Source organism: Heterodontus francisci, chromosome 14, assembly GCF_036365525.1.
Source record: "Heterodontus francisci isolate sHetFra1 chromosome 14, sHetFra1.hap1, whole genome shotgun sequence".
Classification (NCBI taxonomy): domain Eukaryota; kingdom Metazoa; phylum Chordata; class Chondrichthyes; order Heterodontiformes; family Heterodontidae; genus Heterodontus; species Heterodontus francisci.
Window position 1 is genome coordinate 109,555,231 of NC_090384.1, and position 26,169 is coordinate 109,581,399.

At 45.1% G+C, this 26,169-nt stretch overlaps 1 protein-coding gene across 3 annotated transcripts in view; it reads right to left on the reverse strand.

Moving 5' to 3' along the window:
• Positions 1-26,169, reverse strand: part of LOC137377219 (deformed epidermal autoregulatory factor 1 homolog) — a 322,407-nt gene that overhangs the window by 75,705 nt on the left and 220,533 nt on the right. For all 3 annotated transcript variants that reach the window (XM_068046757.1, XM_068046756.1, XM_068046755.1), the window contains exons 7-8: positions 18,854-18,980; positions 14,982-15,110 (exon numbers count right to left, since the gene is read on the reverse strand). In XM_068046757.1, the coding sequence (XP_067902858.1) occupies positions 14,982-15,110; positions 18,854-18,980 (256 nt within the window). The remainder of the gene's footprint in view (positions 1-14,981; positions 15,111-18,853; positions 18,981-26,169) is intronic.

Genomic DNA, 26,169 nt, shown 5'->3' on the forward strand with positions numbered 1-26,169 from the left:
GGGGAGAGAGAGAGAGTGACGGGGGGGAGAGAGAGAGAGAGACGGGGGGGAGAGAGAGAGAGAGACGGGGGGGAGAGAGAGAGAGAGACGGGGGGGGAAGAGAGAGAGAGAGACGGGGGGGAAGAGAGAGAGAGAGACGGGGGGGAAGAGAGAGAGAGAGACGGGGGGGAAGAGAGAGAGAGAGACGGGGGGGGGAAGAGAGAGAGAGATACGGGGGGGAAGAGAGAGAGAGAGACGGGGGGGGGGAAGAGAGGGCCACGGGGGGGAGAGAGGGACACGGGGGAGAGAGGGACACGGGGGGGAGAGAGGGACACGGGGGGGGGGAGAGAGAGAGAGACGGGGATGGGGGAGGAGAGAGAGAGAGAGAGACGGGGAAGAGAGAGACCGGGGGGGGGGGGGGGGCGGGGAAAGAAGAGAGAGTGAGAGAGAGACGCAGTGAAAGAGAGAGAGAGAAGCGGGGAAGAGAGAGACCGGGGGTGGGGTGGGGGGGGGGGGGAAGAGGGAGAGGAAGATGGGGGGTAGAGAGAGAGAAGGGGAGAGATAGGAGGGAGAGATGGGGGGGAGAGACGGGGGGCCTAAGAGAGAGAGACAAGGGAGAGAGGTGGGAGAAGAGATGGGGAAAGATAAGGTGGAGATGGAGAGAGGGTCGAGGGGGAGAGAGAGGGAGAGGTGGGCGAAACAGAGTGAGACAGGTTCCCAGTCTGAATATCTAACTTGGCACAAGCAGGAGATTGAGGCTGGGATTTTCCTATGCATAGAGTTCAGAATCACACCAGGCACTGCTCTCACCCACTAAACTCGGCAGAAATGGAAATGCTTCACTGAGCACAGAAAGTCGGGGTTGTGGGGGGGGAATAAACTACAGCAAAACTACCTGGAGTAATTCGTTCCGACCCCCTTCGATTGTAATTTAAATCCAGGATGCACATATGGCGCCTTTCATCCGTGATAATTACACAGCATTTACAATTACTAACTTTAGACTAAAAATTAGCAGAGGATGAGAGAGTAATTAACACAGCAAATGGTGCCAGAAAATGATTTAGTAAATTTCACTCCTTTCCTTTAGGCGTTGAACTCTGCAGTTTGTAAAAAGCTGCTGTTTATTATTGGAACGAAGATGAACCGCAATCTCACAGGCACTTCAGACACAGGACAGCTCCTAAAAAGCAGCTCTCTCTGGCCTGGGTGTTTACCTGCTACTCTCCCCAGCCTAGTGGAAATTACACTGAGGCTGACCAAACTCACTGAAGCAGTTAGCCCAGGGGTCAGCAACCTTTTTCACCTGAAGAGCCTTCTTAAAATAATTTGCCTAAAATAAACGCTATTGGGAGCCACAAGACATAAAAAAATTAAAGAATGGAGCAAAGGCATAAGCAACCCTAATGAGGAAACAATTGTTCATCGAGAATCTAAGGAACATTATTCACTCGTTTGATGCTGTAAAAAGTCATTTGCTTTAACTTCTCTCTGATACTTATCAGAATGACTACAGTTACTACTGAATTTCATGTAATTTCAATCAAGTACATAGGTCAGACAAAAATCCAGTTTCTATATCCCAGGAATAGGTACAAGTCGTTATTTTTGTTTTCAACTTTGAATCTTGATGTTACCCAAATCACCTTTTTTTTCCTAGAGAATCCTAACGGCATGTTTTCTTTCACTTTTAGATGGATGTTTTTTGGCAAAGGTTTTGAGCTTTACTAACATTTGCCAGGCAGAAAGTGATTACGCGAGTCCTGTTTGACTTGGTGGAAAAGAACATCCAGTCATCTCTAAGCTAAAGTTACTATTTTCATCTTTGATGATTCTTTCAATGACATTCAACCCTTTTGCTTTCTGTGATTGAATTCATTTTTTTTCCGAAATGTGATGCTTATCACCTATCTTTTTCCCTGCAAATATTTTCATAGCTAAACATTTTTAGCGACCTCTCTCTGACCAGGATGTTGCCTGGTATGGAGGGCGCTAGCTATGAAGAGAGGTTGAGTAGATTAGGATTATTTTCATTAGATAAATTTCATCTGCTGCATTACCATTGTCCACACTCTCTGTTACCTCCTCAAAAAATTCAATAAGCTTGGTCAAATAAGATTTTCCCTTTTGAAATTCATGCTGACTATTCATTATTATATTTTTCTCTTTTCTAAATGTTCTTCTATTCTCTCCTTTAGTTGGGATTCCATTGTTTTCCTACCACTGATACTAAGATGACTGGCCTATAATTCCCTGGGCATGTTCTGTCACCCTTCTTAAATATAGGCATTACATTAGCTATCCCCCAGTCTTCTGGCACTGCATCTTTTTCTAACAAATTATTAAATATGTCTAGTAAAGCCTCTGCTGTCTCTTCCCGAGATTCTGTTAAAATGCGTGGATGCAATCCATCCAGACCATGGGCTTTATCCTCTTTGAGTTCGATTAATTTATTCAATTTATTTAAATGCACTTATCTCATCATTCAATGCCATGTCTGCCTTTTCTGTCTCTCTGGTAAATACCGAAGATAAATTTTTATTTAATATTTCTGCTATCTCTCTATCATTAGCTGTGATATTATCCTGTCTATCCCTTAATGGTCATATTCCCATCACAGACTTCCTTTTTTATTGATGTGCCTGTAAATATATTTTAATATTTTGTTTTATGTTCCTTGACAGTAGTACAGTGGTAATGTTAGTAGACTAATAATTCAGATCCTGGGCTAATTCTCCAGTGACATGAGTTCAAATCCCCCCACAGCAGCTGGGGGAATTCAAGTTGAATTGATTAAGAAATCTGGAATGAAATGCTTGCCTCATTAATAATAACCATGAAGCTACCGGATTGTCATAAAAACCCACCTGGTTCACTAATGTCCTTCAGGACTTCAGGAAAGGAAATCTGCCATTCTGCCCTGGTCTGGCCTACATGTGACTCCAGACCCACAGAAATGTGGTTGACACTGAACTGCCCTCTGAAATGGCCCAGCAAGCCACTCAGTTCAAGGGTAGTTAGGGATGGGCAAGAAATGCTGGCCAAGCCAGTGATGCTCACATCCCAAGAATGAATTTAAAGAAAATCATTTCATAGTTCCTTTTTATCTTTTTTTTTACTTCTCTCCTAATCTCTTAGCATTATCTTTTATCATGCACTCTTCTGCTGTCTATGTCACGATGTCTGCCTCTTTCCTAATCCTCAATTGTTTTCTAATGTCTTTATTCATCCATAGAGTCTCACCAGTGTTTAGTTTGTTCTTTCCTTCTCGTGGAATATATATTTTTCTGCACGCTGTTGAACACTGTTTTAGATGTTTCCCATTGTTGTTCTACATTGATGTTTGCAAATATTGTTGCCCATTTTATTTTCCCAAGTTCTATTCTCAGCCCCTCAAAATCAGCTTTTCTCCAATTTATTAACTTGGTTTTCATCATATTTATGTCCTTCTCTGTTGTCATCTTCGAGCGTATTATATTATGGTCACTATTACCTAGATGTCCCCCTACTTTTACTTCTCTTATCTGCTCTGGTTCATTCCCCATTGCTGGAACCAATTGCAAATTTCCCTTGTTGGATTTTGAACATATTTGTTTTGTAAGGAGTCTTGTGCATATTGTAGGAACTCTATTCCCTTATCTCCTTTTACCAACCTCTTCTGTCCGATTAATATCGGGGTAGTTGAAATCCCCCATGATTTTTTTTTTACTCAGTTCCCTAATTTGTCTGCATATTTCTTCCTCCACCTGCACACAAACATATGAACATAGGAATTAGGAGCAGAAGTAGGCCATTCGGCCCCTCTAACCTGCTCCGCCATTTAATAAGATCATGGCTAATCTGTTTGTGTCTCGAATTCCACACTCGCATCTACCCCCGATAACCTTTTATACCTTTGCCTAACAAGAATCTATCTACCTCTGTCTTAAAAATATTCAATGACCCCACCTCCACCACCCTCCGAGACAGAGAGTTCCAAAGTCGCACAACCCTCCGAGAGAAACAATTTCTCCTCATCTCTGTCCTAAAAGGGCGACCCTAATTTTAAAACAGTGCACCCTAGTTTTGGACTCCCCCACGAGAGGAAACATCCTTTCCACATCCACTTTGTCAAGGAAGTTTAGGATCTTATAAACTTCACTCGAGTCTCCCCTCACTCTTCTAAACTCCAGTGAAAACAAGCCCAGTCTGACCAACCTTTCCTCATAAGACAACCCGCTCATTCCAGGTATCAATCTAGTAAACCTCCTCTGAATCACCTCCAATGCATTTACATCCTTCCTTAAATAAAGAGACCAAAACTGCACAAGTATTTGAGTTGTGGTCTCACCAGTGCCCTGTATAACTGAAGCATAACATCCTTACTTTTATTTTCAATTCCTCTTGTAATAAAGGATCGCATTCCATTGGCCTTCTTTATTACTTGCTGTACCTGCATACTAACCTTTTGAGACTCATGCACCACAATACCTAGATCCCTCTACACCTCGGTCTTCTGCAGTCGTTCTCTGTTTAAGTAATACTCTGCTTTTTTATTCTTCCTGCCAAAATGAACAACTTCACATTTTCCCACATTATACTCCATCTGCCAGATTTTTGCCCACTCACTCAGCCAATCGATATCAGTCTGCAACCTCCTTATGTCCTCTTCACAACATACTTTCTTACCTATCTTTGTGTCATCTGCAAATTTAGCTACCATGCCTTCGCTCACCTCATCTAAGTCATTGACATAAATTATGAAAAGTTGAGGCCCCAGCACAGACCCCTGTGGGACTCCACTCATCACATCCTGCCAATCAGAAAAGGACCCATTTATGTATACTCTCTGTTTTCTGCCAGTCAGCCAATCTTCTATCTATGCTAATATGTTACCCCCTACACCATGAGCTCCAACTTTGCGCAATAACATTTTTTGTGGCACCTTGTCAAATGCCTTCTGGAAATCCAAGTACAGTACGTTAACGGGCTCCCCTTTATCCACGGCACATGTTACTCCTTCAAAGAACTCCAATAAATTGGTTAAACACGATCTCCCTTTCACAAAGCCATGCTGACTATTCCTGATTACCTTGAGTTTTTCTAAGTGCCCAGCTATAACCTCCTTAGTGATCGATTCTAACACCTTCCCCACAATAGACGTCAAGCTAACTGGCCTATAGTTACCTATTTTCTGCTTGCCCCCTTCTTGAATAGAGGGGTTATATTTGCTATTTTCCAGTCTGATGGAACCTTTCCAGAATCTAGCGAATTTTGAAAAATTAACACCAATGCATCTACTACCTCATCAGCCACCTCTTTGAAGACCCGAGGATGAAGCCCATCAGGACCCGGGGACTTGTCAGCCCGCAGCTCCATCAGTTTGGTCAGTACCGCTTCCCTGGTGATTGTAATTTCACCAAGTTCCTCTCTTCCTTCCACCTCCTGATTTACAGCTATTACTGGAATGTTTTTTGTATCCTCGATAGTGAAGATAGAAGCAAAATATTTTTTCGTTTCATCCGCCATTTCCTTATTATCTACTACTAACTCCTTATTCTCACTCTCTAGAGGATCAACACTCACTTTTTTTTGCTCTTTTCCTTTTTAAATACCTGTAGAAACTCTTGCTATCCATTTTTACATTTCTAGCTAGCTTCCTCTCATACTCCAATTTCTTCCTCCTCATTAACCTTTTAGTCATTGTCTGCCATTCTTTATATTCTGACCAATCACCTGACCTGCCACTCATCTTTGCACAATTATATTCTTTTTCCTTAAGTTTGATGCTTTCCTTAACTTCTTTAGTTAACCACGGATGGTGGGTCCTCCCCTTAGAATTTTTCTTTCTAGTTGGAATATACTTATCCTGAGTATTCTGAAATATCCCCTTGAATGTCTGCCACTGCTTCTTTATTGATCTATTTCCTAACCTAGTAACCAGTTCACTTCAGCTCACTCAGCTTTCATGCCCACATAGTTGCCCTTATTTAAATTTAAAATACTAGTCTTAGACTCATTCTTCTCTCTTTCAAACTGGATGTAAAATTCAAATCATATTGTGGTCGCTGTTACCTAGAGGTGCCTTTACTCGGAGGTCATTAATTAATCCTGTCACGTTGCACAATACCAAGTCTAATATAACCTGCTCTCTGGTTGGTTCCAGAATGTGCTGCTTTAAGAAACTATCTCAAAAGCATTCTATGAACTCCTCATCCAATCTTTATTGCCAATCTGATTTTTCCAGTTTATATGTAGATTAAAATCACCCATGATTATTGCTGTCTTTTTATCACAAGTACCCAATATTTCTTCTTGTATACTTTGTCCTACATTATGATTACTGTTAGGGGGGCTGTAGACCACTCCCACTAGTGACTTCTTTCCCCTACTATTCCTCATCTCCACCCAAACCGATTCTATATCCCGATCTCCTGAACCAAGGTCATCTCGAACTATTGCACCGATGCCATCCTTGATTAACAGTGCTACCCCTCCACCTTTACCTAGCTTCCTATTCTTCTTGAATGTCATATACCCTCAATATTCAGGACCCAATCCTGGTCATCCTGTAGCCACGTCTCCGTAATGGCTATCAGATCATATTTATTTACTTCAATGCGTGCTATCAGTTTGTCTACTTTGTTATGAATGTCACATTCAGATACAGAGCCTTTAGTTTTGTCTTTTTGTTATCTTTGTAACACTTAGTCTTGACTGTTGGTGTGCTCTTAGGTTTTCTCCCACTATTAGGTGATCTGTAGACTACACCTATTAGTGCGGTTGATCCTTTATTATTTTATATCTCTGTCCATATGGATTCTATTTTTGTCTTGCTGATAGCTGTGTCGCTTTTTTCTACTGCCATTATGTTATCCTTGATAAGTCCAGCTACTCCTTTTTCCCTCTCTATCCTTTCTAAATATGCTATACCCTGCAACAATTAGTTCCTTGTGTTTCGGAGTAGATATAGTCTGCAGCAGCAAGTGTCATTGTTTCTTGACGAACAGAGAGCAACAAACATGGAACAAATTCTCCAACAATAACTGGTCTATGGAAAGCTGGAAAAACACCAACCACATCAAGTGCCATTGGACAAAACTGGGCCAACAAATCTTTAAAAGTGAGAGGGCCAGGAGACAAAGCTATAAAAAGTAGATGGGATCTTAAGATTTATAAATAGGGGCACAGAATACAAAAGCAAACAGATAATGTTAAATCTGTGCAAATCACTAGTTAGGCACCTACTGGAATATTGTGTTCAGTTTCAAACACAGAAGGATGTCAAGTCCTTGGCGAGGGTGTGGAGGAGATTTGCCAAGATGACCCAGGGATGAGAGGTTTTAGTTATGATGAGAGACGAGGGAAAGGTTCAACAACAACTTGCATTTATGTTGCAACTATAATGTAACGAAATGCTCAAGGCACATTACAGGAGTGTCATAAAGTAAAATTTGACTCCGAGTCACATAAGGCAATATCACAACAGGCAACCAAAAGCTTGGCTGAAGACGTAGGGTTAAAGGAGAGTCTCAAACAAGGAACAAAAGTTAGAGAGTTGGAGAGGTTTATGGAGGGAAATCCAGAGCATAACGCCCAGGCAGCTGAAGGCATGGCCACCAATGGCGGGACGATTAAAACCAGGAATGCTCGAGGCCAGAACTGAAGGAACGCAGAGATCTCGGAGGGTTGTGGGGCTGGAGGGGGTTACAGAGATAGGGTGGGGAGGAGCAAAGTCGTGAAGGGATTTGAATATAAGGGTGAGAATTTTAAAATTAAGGCATTGATTAATCAGGAACCAATGTAGGTAAGTGAGCACAAGGGTGATGGATGAATGGGACTTGGTACAAGTTAGGATATGGGCAGCAGAGTTTTAGATGACCTCAAGCTTACAGAAGATAAAACATGAGAGGCCGGCCAGGAGTGCATTGGAACAGTCAAGTCTAGACATAACAAAGACAAGGTTTCAGCAGCAAATGAGCTGAGGCGAGGCAGAATTGGGCAATCTTATGGAGGTGGACAAAGGGTAGTCTTAGTGATGACAGGGATATGTACTCAGAAGCTCATCTCGGAGTCAAATAGGACACCAAGGTTGCAAATAGTCTGTTTCAGCCTGAGATAGTTGCCAGGGAGTTGGGAGCAAAGGGAATGGAGTTTCTGGCAGGGACTGAAGACAATGAACATAAGAACTAGGAGCAGGAGTAGGCAATTCAGCCCCTCGAGCCTGCTCCGCCATTCAATACAATCATGACTGATCTCATCTTGGCCTCAACTCCACTTTCCTGCCCGTTCTCCATAACCTTTCAACCCTTTACTAATTAAAAATCTGTCTATCTCCTCCTTAAATTTACTCAATGTCCCGGCATCCACCACACTCTGCTGTAGTGAATTCCACAGACACACGACCCTTTGAGAGAAATAATTTCTCTTCATCTCTGCTTCAAATCTGCTACCCCTTATCCTAAAACTATGACCTCTCGTTCTAGATTGCCCCACAAGAGGAAACATCCTCTCTACATCTACTTTGTCAATCCCCTTAATCATCTTGTATACCTCAATTAGATCACCTCTCATTCTTCTAAACTTTAGAGAGTAAAGGCCTAAACTGCTCAATTTCACTTCATAAGACAAACCCCAAAGCACTCTGAAGTTTCTCTCCATTTAGATAATAATTTGCCTTTCTATTCTTCCGAACAAAATGGATAACCTCACACTTATCCACGTTAAACTCCATCTGCCAAATTTTGGCCCATTCACCTAACCTATCAGTGCTGACCAGTGGTGTTCCACAGGGATCCGTGCTGGGAGCACTGTTGTTTGTGATATACATAAATGATTTGGAGGAAAGTATAGGTAGTCTGATTAGCAAGTTTGCAGACGACACTAAGATTGGTGGAGTAGCAGATAGTGAAGGGGACTGTCAGAGAATACAGCAGAATATAGATAGATTGGAGAGTTGGGCAGAGAAATGGCAGATGGAGTTCAATCAGGGCAAATGCGAGGTGATGCATTTTGGAAGATCCAATTCAAGAGTGAACTATACAGTAAATGGAAAAGTCCTGGGGAAAATTGATGTACAGAGAGATTTGGGTGTTCAGGTCCATTGTTCCCTGAAAGTGGCAACGCAGGTCAATAGAGTGGTCAAGAAGGCATACGGCATGCTTTCCTTCATCGGACGGGGTATTGGGTACAAGAGTTGGCAGGTCATGTTACAGTTGTATAAGACTTTGGTTCGGCCACATTTGGAATACTGCGTGCAGTTCTGGTCGCCACATTACCAAAAGGATGGAGATGCTTTGGAGAGGGTGCAGAGGAGGTTCACCAGGATGTTGCCTGGTATGGAGGGCGCTAGCTATGAAGAGAGGTTGAGTAGATTAGGATTATTTTCATTAGAAAGACGGAGGTTGAGGGGGGACCTGATTGAGGTGTGCAAAATCATGAGAGGTATAGATAGGGTGGATAGCAAGAAGCTTTTTCCCAGAGTGGGGGATTCAATTACGAGGGGTCACGAGTTCAAAGTGAGAGGGGAAAAGTTTAGGGGGGATATGCGTGGAAAGTTCTTTACGCAGAGGGTGGTGGGTGCCTGGAATGCGTTGCCAGTGGAGGTGGTAGACGCGGGCACGATAGCGTCTTTTAAGATGTATCTAGACAGATACATGAATGGGTAGGAAGCAAAGAGATACAGACCCTTAGAAAATAGGTGACATGTTTAGATAGAGGATCTGGATCGGCGCAGGCTTGGAGGGCCGAAGGGCCTGTTCCTGTGCTGTAATTTTCTTTGTTCTTTGTTCTTCTTTATATGCACATTACAACACGTATGTTCTTATTTTCTTTTGCACCTTGTGATATCAGTTGTTAAGGCTATTCAAGTGCCATACTACTTTTGAAACCCGACAGCGTAGAAACTAAATTTTTGATTAAGCAAGTAGACAATTGAATAAGGAAAATTGTGTTGCTATCTAGTTCTTTGATTTGTCATTTTCTTGACTTAACTTTTTGGGGCTTTTTTCATGATAATGCGATCCAACTGGAAAAGGTTAGGAACCACAAATGAAACGTTAAAGAGCCACATGTGGCTCCAGAGTCATGGGCTGCTGAACCCTGAGTTAGCCACTGGTCCAGAGAAGGCAAAACCTTTATACAGAGGGAGGTGAATTCACTACTGAGTCAGTGATTGATGCAGAGACCACTTTAACATTTAAGAACTGGTTCACTAGGTGGGGCAATAAAGGGGTAAGGGAATGGGGTGGGCACATGGGATTACCACTACTAACCAATGGAGGATAAACACCAACATGGACTGGATGGGCTGAATGGCCAGTCTCCATGCTATAAATTCCTTGTAACCAAAGCACCTCTTTAAAAAATCCTACTTCTGCACAATTGTAAAATTGATTTTGCATTCCAACATTCTATTAACATATCCATCTGAATACAGCAAAGAGTAAAATAGATAATGGCAGTAACACTATAAATGAGGATCGTGAGATTCCAAGTGCCCTTTGGATTATTTGCTGCTCAGATTTTTGTTTCTAATCTTGGCTGATGAGATGACAAAGATCTCTTACTTTCTAAAGCATTATTGCCAGCAAGAGAAGGGAGGTGGAACTTATTTAAATAACCATTAGCCTGAGTAAACCCCACTGTACCAGAAAATCCCATGGAGTGATGGTTCAGTATAGCTCCGTTATAAATGGCGTGGCTACTACAGCAGGTCAGAGGTTGAGAATCTTGCGGTGAGTAACTCACCTCCTGACTCCCCAAAGCCTGTCCACCATCTACAAGGCACAAGTCAGGAGTGTGATGGAATACTCTCCACTTGCCTGGATTGGTGCAGCTCCAGCAACACTCGCAGCTCGACACCATGCAAAACAAAGCAGTCAGCCTCTCATCAACTAGCCTCAAAATCTACTCCCTGCACCACAATTACCAATTATGGCATCACCAATTAGCAAGTTACCAATTATCAACTCACCAATTAGCAATGCAACAATTAGCAACGCAACAATTGGCAAGTCACCGATTATCAAGTCACCATCCAACATTCTTAATATTGAACGTTTATTTTATAAATACATAAACTATAGGATCACACATTTCAAATTCTGTCAGTCATGGGTCACACTTGTAGGAAATGGCAGGTGTGAAGCTGTCAGCACACAGATGGCAACAGTTGGACTTCCGCAGTCCTGGGATCAGATAATCTATTTAAACTGGAGGTAATTACAGAACTGCCACATAATACACCCTCCACACAGTGCCTGGGTATGTCACAAGCAACCAGTTAACTGCAGGGGTTGGAATGTGCCAACCTGTGAGCTGAACAAGGGATTTTGTGAGTTCTGAATTGCTTCCATTTCCTTCCTACTTGTCCTGTAGTTTACAGGAAGACTGCTGGCATAAGGAGAGCTGTTCCTGCATCACACAAGGTAGTTATGGGTGAGGAAGGTTATTCAGCCCATCTGAGTTCAACCACCCAGGCAGACCACTACAATCCTTGCACTGTAACATCTAAATGTATCCAGAAACATTCTGTGGCTTCTGCCTGCACCACAGTATCCAAAGTCCATTCCAAGTGTCAGTCACTCTGAGCATGAGAAGAATTTATTGCCATCAGTCTTAAATTTGCCCTTCATTAGTTTGAACCCATGTCCTATGCTCATAATTTAACTTCAAATAAGATTCCAAATTTACATTTTACATTTCATCTGCGATCTTACAAACCTCTGTAAGATCACTGCTTGGGTGGGAAGGGCTGTCAACTGCCACAACCTTGGCTCCAATGTTTTGTGAATGGTCAACCAAGGAGCGGCAGAGATTCCCAAGGGGGCTCTGATCCAGCTCAGCCACCGGTCATTCATCAGTACAGATAGGAGAAAGGAAGAGTGAACAAAATACAGAGACAAACATATGAAGGAGGATGAGAAAAGAATGCATGGTCCATCAGGCCCATCCCATCCAGACACAGCACTGCCCACATTCACCAAACAATCAACCCCACCCTCCCCACCAACTTGCCCCGATCCTTTGCCCAACCCCAAACCACTGCCCAACCCACCAGCCTCCTACCTAATCTGCACCCAGCCTCTGCCACCCCCAGTTTTAAGGACACACAACGCTTTCTTTTCAACCTATTCTTTTCTGCCCATCAGAAGTAAGTGTTCAACATCTGCAGGGTCAGTAGAGCATAGAACATAGATTCATGGAAACAGAAAATTTATGGCACAGGAGGCCAATCAGCCCACTGTCTCTGTGCTGGCCAAAAATGGATAATCCAGTCGAATCCCACTTTCTAGCTCTTGATCCATAGGCCTATAGGTTATGGCACCTCAAGTGGATATCCAAGTAATTTTTAAATGCTATTAGGGTTTCTGCCTCTACCATCCTTTCAGGCAGTGAGTTCCAGACCCTCACCACACTCTGGGTGAAAATAATTCCTCCTGAGCTCCCTTTTAATCCTTCTACCAATTACTTTAAATTTATGCTCCCTGATTATTGACCCCTCTGCTAAGGGAAATAGGTCCTTCCTATCCACTCTATCTAGGCCCCTCATAATTTTATACACCTCAATTAAATCTCTCCTCAGTTTCCTCCATTCCAAAGAAAACAACCCCAGCCCATTGAATCTTGCCTCATAACTAAAATTCTTCATCCTGGTAACACCTTTGTAAATCTCCTTTGTACCCTCTCTAATGCGATCACATCCTTCCTGTAATATGGTGAGTAGAACTAATCACAGTAATCTAACTGTGGCATAACCTCCCCGGACTTATGCTCTAGGCCTCCGCTAATAAAATGAAGTGTCCTCTCTGCCTTCTTAACCACTTTATCTCATAGAGTCATAGAGTCATAGACAGATACAGCACTGAAACAGGCCCTTTGGCCCACCGAGTCTGTGCCGACCAACAACCACCCATTTATACTAATCCTACATTAATCCCATATTCCCTACCACGTCCCCACCATTTTCCTACCACCTACCTACACTAGGGGCAATTTACAATGACCAATTTACCTATCAACCTGCAAGTCTTTGGCTGTGGGAGGAAACTGGAGCATCTGGCGGAAACCCACACGGTCACAGGGAGAACTTGCAAACTCCGCACAGGCAGTACCCAGAACTGAACTCGGGTCACTGGAGCTGTCAGGCTGCGGTGCTAACCACTGAGCCACTCAGATAGCCAGAGTCTGTTTCCCATGGTAGGGGTGACTAAAACTAGAGGGCATAGATTTAAGGTGAGAGGGAGGAGGTTTAAAGGGGTTCAAAGGGGTAAATTTTTCACACAAAGAATAGTGGGTACCCGGAACGAGCTGCCAGAGAAGATGGCGGAGGCAGGAACAGTAGCAACATTCAAGAGGCATCTGGACAGGCACTTGAATGAGCAAGGCATCGAGGGATATGGAATTAATGCAGGCAGGTGGGACTAGTTTCGATAGGCATTATGGTCGACATGGACGCCGTGGGTCGAAGGTCCCGTTTCTATGCTGTACGACTCCACGACTAATTCTTTTCAAATGTTCTAGCTTTACTCACGGATGTTCGCTGCCACCGTCTCCTGTCCTGCTATCTTCAGGGATCTGTGGACATGCACTCCAAGATCCCTCTGTTTGTCTACACCTCTCAGTATCCTACTATTTATTCTACTGCCTTGTTTTCCCTCCCCAAATGCAGAACCTCACACTTCTCCATATGGAATTCCATTTGCCACTTTTCTGCCCACTTGACCAATCCATTCAGATCTTCCTGCAGTCTACAGCTTTCTTCCTCATTATCAACCACACGATCAATTTTTGTATCCTGACAACTGTTAGCAACTGCTAACTTGAGCTAAAGTGCAGGATTTGGCACACCTGCTCCCTCTTGTTCAGTAAACAACAGCTCTCTCAAAAGCTTTTTACCAAAGTTATCTCTGATAAAGACCTAGCTGCTGCTGCTGTTTTACTGTAGAAACTAGAGTACAGATGTTCCAGTACAGCAGACCACTCCAACTGCACCCCATCTCCTTCAGCTAATGCTAGTACAGAAAAGGAAAACACTCCCTACAAATACTTAGATATGTACATGTTAAACCAGCTGCCTTTCATATTAATTAATCTATAAATGTATTTATGGATTCTAATTGAACCAGCATACAAGCACACTGCGAAGTGTAGTACTGAACTGTATAGAGCAGAAAGCCTCTGGCTCCATCCCTGGGTTGTGCAATGTTCCCAGAGCTGCAGTGGAGGTGCTAAAGCGTGTGTCCCCAGGCTCCAGAGGTAAAAAAAATCAATCAGCGTTCCTGTCCCTCATTATCCAGTGACCGCTGCTGGAAAATACTTGTGTGTGGACATCAGGCAACACCTTGGTCGCAATGTCTTCTGAAGTGAAATGGCCTGCTGACCCTCACTGCTGAGGTCACATGAAGAACACCCACCTGGGGAAAGGGCCAGGAGGAGCACGACCTCAGTGTGAGTCATAGCTTTCAGGGCACAATGATAGAAATGAGGAGTGAATAGGGAAGCAGTAAACCAACTCACAAACAATCCATTTCACACCCCAGCAGCTCAAGACAGAGAAACCTTAAAGAAAGATTGGGTAAGCTCTCTGGTTTAGATAGGAATTGGCTAAGGGCAATCAAACTGAGGCAGATTAACTGAACCCAGAAGCTCAGTCAGGCTGGTGCATTATTTTACACAAGGTCATGGAAGGCAGTGAGATAGTGGAACTGAAGACATTAGGGGCACAGTAGCCTCATGTTTACTGTACTGGACAGGCAATCCAGAGATCATCACTTCAAACCCCAAAATGGCACCAGAAGGATCAGAAATCCAAGGACAGCAAGTGTCACCCACACCCCAGAGAACAGGCTACAGCTGGATCCTAGTCTGGGAATGCTGGGCAGTGGACAGGGTGAACTGGACACCAACCTGGGCAAGATGGATGCTGGGGCTAGTAAAGGTCAATCATATTGGGCTAACCGGCCTTTTCTCATCTTAAATCACATCTCTGGTGACAGTGTGGAGCAAGCAGTGTTATTTACCTGTGGTATTGGTGAAAACATCTCCCTGCGCCGCACTATCTGAAATAATGGCAGTGGCATCTGCAGTGGACGTTCGATCAAAGGCCAGCGTATCAGAGGGAGTGATCTGGCCAGCTGGTGTCACTGTAACTGGAAATAAATCAGTTAAATATTTTAAAGCACAGAATTTTCAACAATCTCTATAAACTGTTAGAATACAATCTCTAACGATCCCAGTTGCTAAGTGGGTTTAACAGTAATTAACTACAGCTTGATGCAGACCTGATCATTTCTAAGGTTAATATGAAAATGTATCAATAATTTGCTCCTCTTTTCTCCCAACAATGACACCAAGCCAAATCATACTTCCACATCCACCAACACCCCTCAATATCTCTACCACACAGCTATCCTCAGGCAGCACCCCAACACAGTGAGTGCCAACAGCCTATCTGACCAGGTTACAATCCATTTGGACAAGGAGGGGTTTGGCTAGTGTGAAGTTAGTGTCTCGGCTGGTATGGAAATGGGAATTGTAATAAATTGGGCTCAGCAATCTTGAGTCTGGAAAGTGAGAGATTCTGTTCCTGATCCATATTCAACAACAAAGACAACTTGCATTTATATAGCGCCTTTAATGTAGTATAATATCCCAAGCCACCTCACAGGAGGATAATCAGACAACATTTGACACTGAGCCACATAAGATGATATTAGGGCAGATGACCAATGGCTAGGGCAGAGGTAAGTTTTAAGTAGAGTCTTAAAGGGGGAAAGAGAGGTAGAGAGAGACAAAGAGAAGTTTAGGGAGGGAATTCCAAAGCTATTGGCCCAGGCAGCTGAAAAAATTGGGATGCTCAAGAGGCCGAAATTAGAGGAGCGCAGAGATTTGACAGGGTTGTAGAGCTGGAGACGGTTATAGAGAGAAGGGGCGAGGCCACTAAGTCACTTGTAAACAAGGATGAGAATTTTAAAACTGAGCCATTGGTGGATTGAGAGCCAATGTAGGTCAGCGAGGACAGAATGAGACTTGTCTGCCCCTGCAACCAACATGCACTGTCTGGGGTCAGACATGAGGAATGGCACCAGGAGATTACACTTCATCAAAAGAACAAAAGAACAAAGAACAAAGAAAATTACAGCACAGGAACAGGCCCTTCGGCCCTCCAAGCCTACGCCGATCCAAATCCTCAATCTAAACCTGTCGCCTATTTTCTAAGGGTCTGTATCTCTTTACTTCCTGCCCATTCATGTATCTGTCTAGATACATCTTAAAAGACGCTATCGTGCCCGCGTCTACCAACTCCGCTGGTAATGCGTTCCATGCACCCACCACCCTCTGCGTAAAGAACTTTCCACGCATATCCCCCCTAAACTTTTCCCCTCTCACTTTGAACTCGTGTCCCCTTGTAATTGAATCCCCCACTCTGGGAAAAAGCTTCTTGCTATCCACCCTGTCTATACCTCTCATGATTTTGTACACCTCAATCAGGTCCCCCCTCAACCTCCGTCTTTCTAATGAAAATAATCCTAATCTACTCAACCTCTCTTCATAGCTAGCGCCCTCCATACCAGGCAACATCCTGGTGAACCTCCTCTGCACCCTCTCCAAAGCATCCACATCCTTTTGATAATGTGGCGACCAGAACTGCACGCAGTATTCCAAATGTGGCCGAACCAAAGTCCTATACAACTGTAACATGACCTGCCAACTCTTGTACTCAATACCCCGTCCGATGAAGGAAAGCATGCCGTATGCCTTCTTGACCACTCTATTGACCTGCGTTGCCACCTTCAGGGAACAATGGACCTGAACACCCAAATCTCTCTGTACATCAATTTTCCCCAGGACTTTTCCATTTACTGTACAGTTCACTCTTGAATTGGATCTTCCAAAATGCATCACCTCGCATTTGCCCTGATTGAACTCCATCTGCCATTTCTCTGCCCAACTCTCCAGTCTATCTATATTCTGCTGTATTCTCTGACAGTCCCCTTCAGTATCTGCTACTCCACCAATCTTAGTGTCGTCTGCAAACTTGCTAATCAGACCACCTATACTTTCCTCCAAATCATTTATGTATATCACAAACAACAGTGGTCCCAGCACGGATCCCTGTGGAACACCACTGGTCACACGTCTCCATTTTGAGAAACTCCCTTCCACTGCTACTCTCTGTCTCCTGTTGCCCAGCCAGTTCTTTATCCATCTAGCTAGCACACCTTGGACCCCATGCGCCTTCACTTTCTCCATCAGCCTACCATGGGGAACCTTATCAAACGCCTTACTGAAGTCCATGCATATGACATCTACAGCCCTTCCCTCATCAATCAACTTTGTCACTTCCTCAAAGAATTCTATTAAGTTGGTAAGACATGACCCTCCCTGCACAAAACCATGTTGCCTGTCACTGATAAGCCCATTTTCTTCCAGATGGGAATAGATCCTATCCCTCAGTATCTTCTCCAGCAGCTTCCCTACCACTGACGTCAGGCTCACCGGTCTATAATTACCTGGATTTTCCCTGCTACCCTTCTTAAGCAAGGGGACAACATTAGCAATTCTCCAGTCCTCCGGGGCCTCACCCGTGTTTAAGGATGTTGCAAAGATATCTGTTAAGGCCCCAACTATTTCCTCTCTCGCTTCCCACAGTAACCTGGGATAGATCCCATCCGGACCTGGGGACTTGTCCACCTTAATGCCTTTTAGAATACCCAACACTTCCTCCCTCCTTATGCCGACTTGACCTAGAGTAATCAAACATCTGTCCCGAACCTCAACATCCGTCATGTCCCTCTCCTCGGTGAATACCGATGCAAAGTACTCGTTTAGAATCTCACCCATTTTCTCTGACTCCACGCATAACTTTCCTCCTTTGTCCTTGAGTGGGCCAATCCTTTCTCTAGTTACCCTCTTGCTCCTTATATATGAATAAAAGGCTTTGGGATTTTCCTTAACCCTGTTAGTTAAAGATATTTCATGACCCCTTTTAGCCCTCTTAATTCGTTTCAGATTGCGCCTACAATCCCGATATTCTTTCAAAGCTTCGTCTTTCTTCAGCCGCCTAGACCTTATGTGTGCTTCCTTTTTCCTCTTAGCTAGTCTCACAATTTCACCTGTCATCCATGGTTCCCTAATCTTGCCATTTCTACCCCTCATTTTCACAGGAACATGTCTCTCCACCTTTGGACAACAAGACAGAGAAGGGAGCAGAGAGAGGGGAAAAGTAAATTATTTTTAGGGTGGCACAGTGGCACAATGGTTAGCACTGCCGCGTCACAGCTCCAGAGACCCGGGTTCGATTCTGGGTACTGCCTGTGCGGTGTTTGCAAGTTCTCCCTGTGACCGTGTGGGTTTTCGCCGGGTGCTCCGGTTTCCTCCCACAGCCAAAGACTTGCAGGTGATAGGTAAATTGGCCATTCTAAATTTCCCCTAGTATAGGTAGGTGGTAGGGAATATGGGATTACTGTAGGGTTAGTATAAATGGGTGGTTGTTGGTCGGCACAGACTCGGTGGGCCGAAGGGCCTGTTTCAGTGCTGTATCTCTAAATAAATAAATAGATAATTAAATAAATAAAGTTGCATAGTTCCGTAGAGAATATTTTACATGCATTAGTCCAGAACTCAAGCTCAGTCTGCAGATACATTCCACCGCTTACCGAGGCTGACAATTGCTGGACTGCAATGCGTGCTGAAGATATCAGCCCTCCTCTCCTGAAGGCACACACCCTGACTGGACTACAGTTACATGGAAGCTGACAACTCAACTGCCTCTCCCAAGTGCTGTTCCTCATGGGAATTTCTAGAGCCTATAAGCCCCCCAGCAACGCCCCCCACCCCCTACTGCACCCGGGATGACAGTCAGAGGCTTTTACGGTGTCTTGTGACGTACAGGTTGTTCCAGTTGCCGCAGGCAGTAAAGTGATGTTCTTGGGAGATTCCTTCTTGACTGGGGTCGTACTTTGTTCATTTTCTTTTTTGCGCCTTTTGTAAGGGACGAAGAGCCTGACTGGGCCAGTCTGTGTGCAAAGAGCAAAGGGTACCGATTATATCCTCCACCCCTCTCCCCATCATAACCAACACATCCCTCTTCCTATCTCAGCATTTTACATCACCTTCACCAACAATATCTTTACACTTTAAAGATCAATGGCACCAAACATCAAGCGTGAACAGCAAAACCCCTCAAAACTTCTCCATTCCCCTCACTCCTCACCCCCCACATTGCCCTACAAGGTACCCATGCACCAGGCGCTCATCTCTACTCAGCTTCATTCAGGAGGGAGGTGGGAACGATCCAGCCTTCTGACAACAACGCCCCCAGATTGGCTGACTGAAGGTGCGCTGTCACAGGATTAATCCACCACTCTCACCTCTCCCTTCTCCCAGACCCCACATTTGGAACGCTACCACGAGATGTTCCACCTAACAGCAGAGACAAGAAACGACACACTCAATATAAACGCGGCCAATGGATTCTAACAATCCTGAACTGATTATTGGGAAACCGATGGGATCAGGAGCGGCGCTGGAGTTACTCCCAGTCCCCGTTCTATTTTAATCTGCATTGAAGTCAGTGGGGAGTTATACTGGACCAGGTGTAAAACTGGCCTCCCACCTGGTCCCAAAGGATTCCCACCTGGAGAGTTCGGTTAACATTACCCCCATATTGTCAAACAACCTTGTGAATAAAGCCTGTGCACTCTGGGCTGGGCAGTAAGCTCTCTCACCGCTCCTGCACCAACCTCACTCCCCACTTGGAAAAGATTCTACCAGAATTAAAACTTATTTTTGGAGTCCTGCAGGAAGGCAGCCCCATTGTATCCAAGGTTAGGCTCTGTCAGAGAGGATCATATAAATATAATGACAAAAGCAGGTGAATTGTAAGTGACACTCTAAAACTGGATATCTAGACAATAATTTTCCAGCAGAGTCTCACAGTCCAAGGGGGAGGGTTTGAGAAACAGGTCAGAATTTGCAGTATGTACAGGGAAAGGAACCTGCTTACTCGCTGTGACCTGCACATGATTCCAGTCCTGCTCCTACTCGGTCTGGCCTACACCTAACTCTAGCCCACACTGTGTGGTTGACTCTTATAACTCTGTGAAGTTGCCGAACTGCCACAGCAATTAGGGAGACAATACAAGCAATTTTGCCAACATCACCCACACCCCAGAACAAATGAAGAGGGAAGTCCAAATTGCAATTGTGATAACACAGCTGCCATTTTCAGCTGAAATGTCCATTAGATAACCATTGTTAAACAGACCTGTACAAAGATGTTAGGGTTCATTCTACAAATTCTTTTTTATTCTTTCAAGGGATGTGGACATCGCTGGTAAGGCCATCATTTGTTGCCCATCCCTAATTGCCCTTGACAACTGAGTGACTTGCTAGGCTATTTCAGAGGGCAGTTAAGACTTAACCACATTGCTGTGGGTCTGCAGTCACATGTAGGCCAGATCAGGTAAGGACAGCAGGTTTCCTTCCCTAAAGGGCATTAGTGAACCAGATGGGTTTTGAAGACAATCGATGATAGTTTCAGGGCAGCATTACTGAGACCAGCTTTCAATTCCAGATTTTTATTAATTAATTGAATTTAAATTCCACCAGCTGCCATGGTGGATATGAACCCGTGACCCCAGGGCATTATCCTGGGCCTCTGGATTACTAGTCCAATGACATTATCACGCCACCGTCTCTCCAGAGGGGGAATCGGGGGTCAAAGGGGATAGACAGGCTGGTCTATCGCCCTTACGTGCCAGGATACTGCAGGTGCACTGCCCATTATTTTCAACCATACGTGCTACCCTCTGAAGCTCCCCAGCAATAGTGGGCATCCATAAAATCGATCCCTCTATTTCTGCAGGAACTCGAAGGCTCAGCATAGACTGCTGCTCTCCACAAGCAGCATATGGACTTTACTGCACCACTAAGCATTAAATGCAGTCTCACAGTGCAGATGTCTTCTTCGAGGGACAGCTGTTGCAAAGACTTAAGGCACAGAACATGGTAGGACGCATCATGGGACAACACACTGTCTGTACATACTTCCTGCATGACAACAACTCAAAAATATTAATTTGGCTGTGAAGTGCTTTAAGGTCATGAGAGTGTGAAAGACAATATAGAAATGAAAGCTCTTAATTTTCTAACTGGAATCTGAGTTTGTATCCTGCATAAATTAAAGTCTGTGCATTCACATGACCTCACACATAAAGCAACAAACCAGTTGCGATTGCAAGGACTGGCTGTCTCACTGGGAGACGGGAATATCACACAGACTCTCCTCCTGAGAGGCGCTGGATTCTAAAACTGATCTCAAAACCAAAACATCATCCACTTTCAAGCACGGGTGCTGCTTCTATCGATCAGCAAAATCTTCCCAGTAACAACATCATTTTAAAAAGAGGTTTCGAGCAAAACCGAACAGCACAGAGTGACCGAGCAATGGCGCAGTGACTGAGAGAAAGGAGCAGAGTGACTGAGAGAAAGGAGCAGAGTGACTGAGAGAAAGGAGCAGAGTGACTGAGAGAAAGTGCAGAGTGACTGAGAGAAAGGAGCAGAGTGACTGAGAGAAAGTGCAGAGTGACTGAGAGAAAGGAGCAGAGTGACTGAGAGAAAGTGCAGAGTGACTGAGAGAAAGTGCAGAGTGACTGAGAGAAAGTGCAGAGTGACTGAGAGAAAGTGCAGAGTGACTGAGAGAAAGGAGCAGAGTGACTGAGAGAAAGTGCAGAGTGACTGAGAGAAAAGAGCAGAGTGAGTGAGAGAAAGGAGCAGAGTGACAGAGAGAAAGGAGCAGAGTGACTGAGAGAAAGTGCAGAGTGACTCAGAGAAAGGAGCTGATTGACTGAGATAAAAGAGCAGAGTGACTGAGAGAAAGGAGCAGAGTGACTGAGAGAAAGTGCAGAGTGACTGAGAGAAAGTGCAGAGTGACTGAGAGAAAGTGCAGAGTGACTGAGAGAAAGTGCAGAGTGACTGAGAGAAAGTGCAGAGTGACTGAGAGAAAGTGCAGAGTGACTGAGAGAAAGGAGCAGAGTGACTGAGAGAAAGTGCAGAGTGACTGAGAGAAAGTGCAGAGTGACTGAGAGAAAAGAGCAGAGTGAGTGAGAGAAAGGAGCAGAGTGACAGAGAGAAAGTGCAGAGTGACTGAGAGAAAGGAGCAGTGACTGAGAGAAAGTGCAGAGTGACTGAGAGAAAGGGCAGAGTGACTGAGAGATAGGAGCAGAGTGACTGAGAGAAAGGCGCCGAGTGACTGAGAGAAAGGAGCCGAGTGACTGAGAGAAAGGAGCCGAGTGACTGAGAGAAAGGAGCAGAGTGACTGAGAGAAAAGAGCAGAGTGACTGAGAGAAAGGAGCAGAGTGACTGAGAGAAAGGAGCAGAGTGACTGAGAGAAAAGAGCAGAGTGACTGAGAGAAAAGAGCAGAGTGACTGAGAGATAGGTGGAGATTGACTGGGAGAAAGGAGGAGAGTGACTGAGAGAAAGGAGCACAGTGACTGAGAGAAAGGAGCACAGTGACTGAGAGAAAGGAGCACAGTGACTGAGAGAAAGGAGCACAGTGACTGAGAGAAAGGAGCACAGTGACTGAGAGAAAGGAGCAGAGTGACTGAGAGAAAGGTGGAGATTGACTGGGAGAAAGCAGCAGAGTGACTGAGAGAAAGGAACAGAGTGACTGAGAGAAAGGTGGAGATTGACTGGGAGAAAGGAGGAGAGTGACGGGGAGAAAGGAGGAGAGTGACTGAGAGAAAGGAGCAGAGTGACAGAGAAAGGAGCAGAGTGACAGAGAAAGGAGCAGAGTGACTGAGAGAAAGGAGCAGAGTGAATGAGAGAAAGGAGCAGAGTGAATGAGAGAAAGGAGCAGAGTGACTGAGAGAAAGGAGCAGAGTGACTGAGAGAAAGGAGCAGAGTGACTGAGAGAAAGGAGCAGAGTGACTGAGAGAAAGGAGCAAAGTGAATGAGAGAAAGTGCAGAGTGACAGAGCAAGGAGCAGAGTGACTGAGAGAAAGTGCAGAGTGACTGAAAGTGCAGAGTGACTGAGAGAAAGTGCAGAGTGACTGAGAGAAAAGAGCAGAGTGACTGAGAGAAAAGAGCAGAGTGACTGAGAGAAAGGAGCAGAGTGACTGAGAGAAAGGAGCAGAGTGACTGAGAGAAAGGAGCAGAGTGACTGAGAGATAGGTGGAGATTGACTGGGAGAAAGGAGGAGAGTGACTGGGAGAAAGGAGCAGAGTGACTGAGAGAAAGGAGCACAGTGACTGAGAGAAAGGAGCAGAGTGACTGAGAGAAAGGTGGAGATTGACTGGGAGAAAGGAGGAGAGTGACTGAGAGAAAGTGCAGAGTGACTGAGAGAAAGTGCAGAGTGACTGAGAGAAAGGAGCAGTGACTGAGAGAAAGTGCAGAGTGACTGAGAGAAAGGGCAGAGTGACTGAGAGAAAGGGCAGAGTGACTGAGAGAAAGGGCAGAGTGACTGAGAGAAAGGAGCAGAGTGACTGAGAGAAAGGCGCCGAGTGACTGAGAGAAAGGAGCCGAGTGACTGAGAGAAAGGAGCCGAGTGACTGAGAGAAAGGAGCCGAGTGACTGAGAGAAAGGAGCCGAGTGACTGAGAGAAAGGAGCAGAGTGACTGAGAGAAAGGAGCAGAGTGACTGAGAGAAAGTGCAGAGTGACTGAGAGAAAGTGCAGAGTGACTGAGAGAAAAGAGCAGAGTGACTGAGAGATAGGTGGAGATTGACTGGGAGAAAGGAGGAGAGTGACTGGGAGAAAGGAGCAGAGTGACTGAGAGAAAGGAGCACAGTGACTGAGAGAAAGGAGCACAGTGACTGAGAGAAAGGAGCACAGTGACTGAGAGAAAGGAGCACAGTGACTGAGAGAAAGGAGCACAGTGACTGAGAGAAAGGAGCACAGTGACTGAGAGAAAGGAGCAGAGTGACTGAGAGAAAGGAGCAGAGTGACTGAGAGAAAGGTGGAGATTGAATGGGAGAAAGCAGCAGAGTGACTGAGAGAAAGGAACAGAGTGACTGAGAGAAAGGTGGAGATTGACTGGGAGAAAGGAGGAGAGTGACTGGGAGAAAGGAGGAGAGTGACTGAGAGAAAGGAGCAGAGTGACAGAGCAAGGAGCAGAGTGACTGAGAGAAAGTGCAGAGTGACTGAAAGTGCAGAGTGACTGGGAGAAAGGAGCAGAGTGACTGAGAGAAAGTGCAGAGTGACTGAGAGAAAAGAGCAGAGTGACTGAGAGAAAGGAGCAGAGTGACTGAGAGAAAGGAGCAGAGTGACTGAGAGAATGGAGCAGAGTGACTGAGAGAAAGTGCAGAGTGACTGAGAGAAAGTGCAGAGTGACTGAGAGAAAGTGCAGAGTGACTGAGAGAAAGTGCAGAGTGACTGAGAGAAAGGAGCAGTGACTGAGAGAAAGTGCAGAGTGACTGAGAGAAAGGGCAGAGTGACTGAGAGAAAGGGCAGAGTGACTGAGAGAAAGGGCAGAGTGACTGAGAGAAAGGAGCAGAGTGACTGAGAGAAAGGAGCCGAGTGACTGAGAGAAAGGAGCCGAGTGACTGAGAGAAAGGAGCCGAGTGACTGAGAGAAAGGAGCAGAGTGACTGAGAGAAAGGAACAGAGTGACTGAGAGAAAGGAACAGAGTGACTGAGAGAAAGGTGGAGATTGACTGGGAGAAAGCAGGAGAGTGACGGGGAGAAAGGAGGAGAGTGACTGAGAGAAAGGAGCAGAGTGACAGAGAAAGGAGCAGAGTGACTGAGAGAAAGGAGCAGAGTGACTGAGAGAAAGGAGCAGAGTGACAGAGAAAGGAGCAGAGTGACAGAGAAAGGAGCAGAGTGACTGAGAGAAAGGAGCAGAGTGAATGAGAGAAAGGAGCAGAGTGAATGAGAGAAAGGAGCAGAGTGAATGAGAGAAAGGAGCAGAGTGACTGAGAGAAAGTGCAGAGTGACTGAGAGAAAAGAGCAGAGTGACTGAGAGAAAGGAGCAGAGTGACTGAGAGAAAGGAGCAGAGTGACTGAGAGAAAGTGCAGAGTGACTGAGAGAAAGTGCAGAGTGACTGAGAGAAAGGAGCAGAGTGACTGAGAGAAAGGAGCAGAGTGACTGAGAGAAAGGAGCAGAGTGACTGAGAGAAAGGCGCCGAGTGACTGAGAGAAAGGAGCCGAGTGACTGAGAGAAAAGAGCAGAGTGACTGAGAGAAAGGAGCAGAGTGACTGAGAGAAAAGAGCAGAGTGACTGAGAGAAAGGAGCAGAGTGACTGAGAGAAAGGAGCAGAGTGACTGAGAGAAAGGAGGAGAGTGACTGGGAGAAAGGAGTAGAGTGACTGAGAGAAAGGAGCACAGTGACTGAGAGAAAGGAGCAGAGTGACTGAGAGAAAGGTGGAGATTGACTGGGAGAAAGGAGGAGAGTGACTGAGAGAAAGTGCAGAGTGACTGAGAGAAAGTGCAGAGTGACTGAGAGAAAGTGCAGAGTGACTGAGAGAAAGGAGCCGAGTGACTGAGAGAAAGGAGCCGAGTGACTGAGAGAAAGGAGCAGAGTGACTGAGAGAAAGGAACAGAGTGACTGAGAGAAAGGAACAGAGTGACTGAGAGAAAGGTGGAGATTGACTGGGAGAAAGGAGGAGAGTGACGGGGAGAAAGGAGGAGAGTGATTGAGAGAAAGGAGCAGAGTGACAGAGAAAGGAGCAGAGTGACTGAGAGAAAGGAGCAGAGTGACTGAGAGAAAGGAGCAGAGTGACGGAGAAAGGAGCAGAGTGACTGAGAGAAAGGAGCAGAGTGAATGAGAGAAAGGAGCAGAGTGAATGAGAGAAAGGAGCAGAGTGAATGAGAGAAAGGAGCAGAGTGAATGAGAGAAAGGAGCAGAGTGAATGAGAGAAAGAAGCAGAGTGAATGAGAGAAAGGAGCAGAGTGACTGAGAGAAAGTGCAGAGTGACTGAGAGAAAAGAGCAGAGTGACTGAGAGAAAAGAGCAGAGTGAGTGAGAGAAAGGAGCAGAGTGACAGAGAGAAAGGAGCAGAGTGACTGAGAGAAAGTGCAGAGTGACTCAGAGAAAGGAGCTGATTGACTGAGATAAAAGAGCAGAGTGACTGAGAGAAAGGAGCAGAGTGACTGAGAGAAAGTGCAGAGTGACTGAGAGAAAGTGCAGAGTGACTGAGAGAAAGTGCAGAGTGACTGAGAGAAAGTGCAGAGTGACTGAGAGAAAGTGCAGAGTGACTGAGAGAAAGGAGC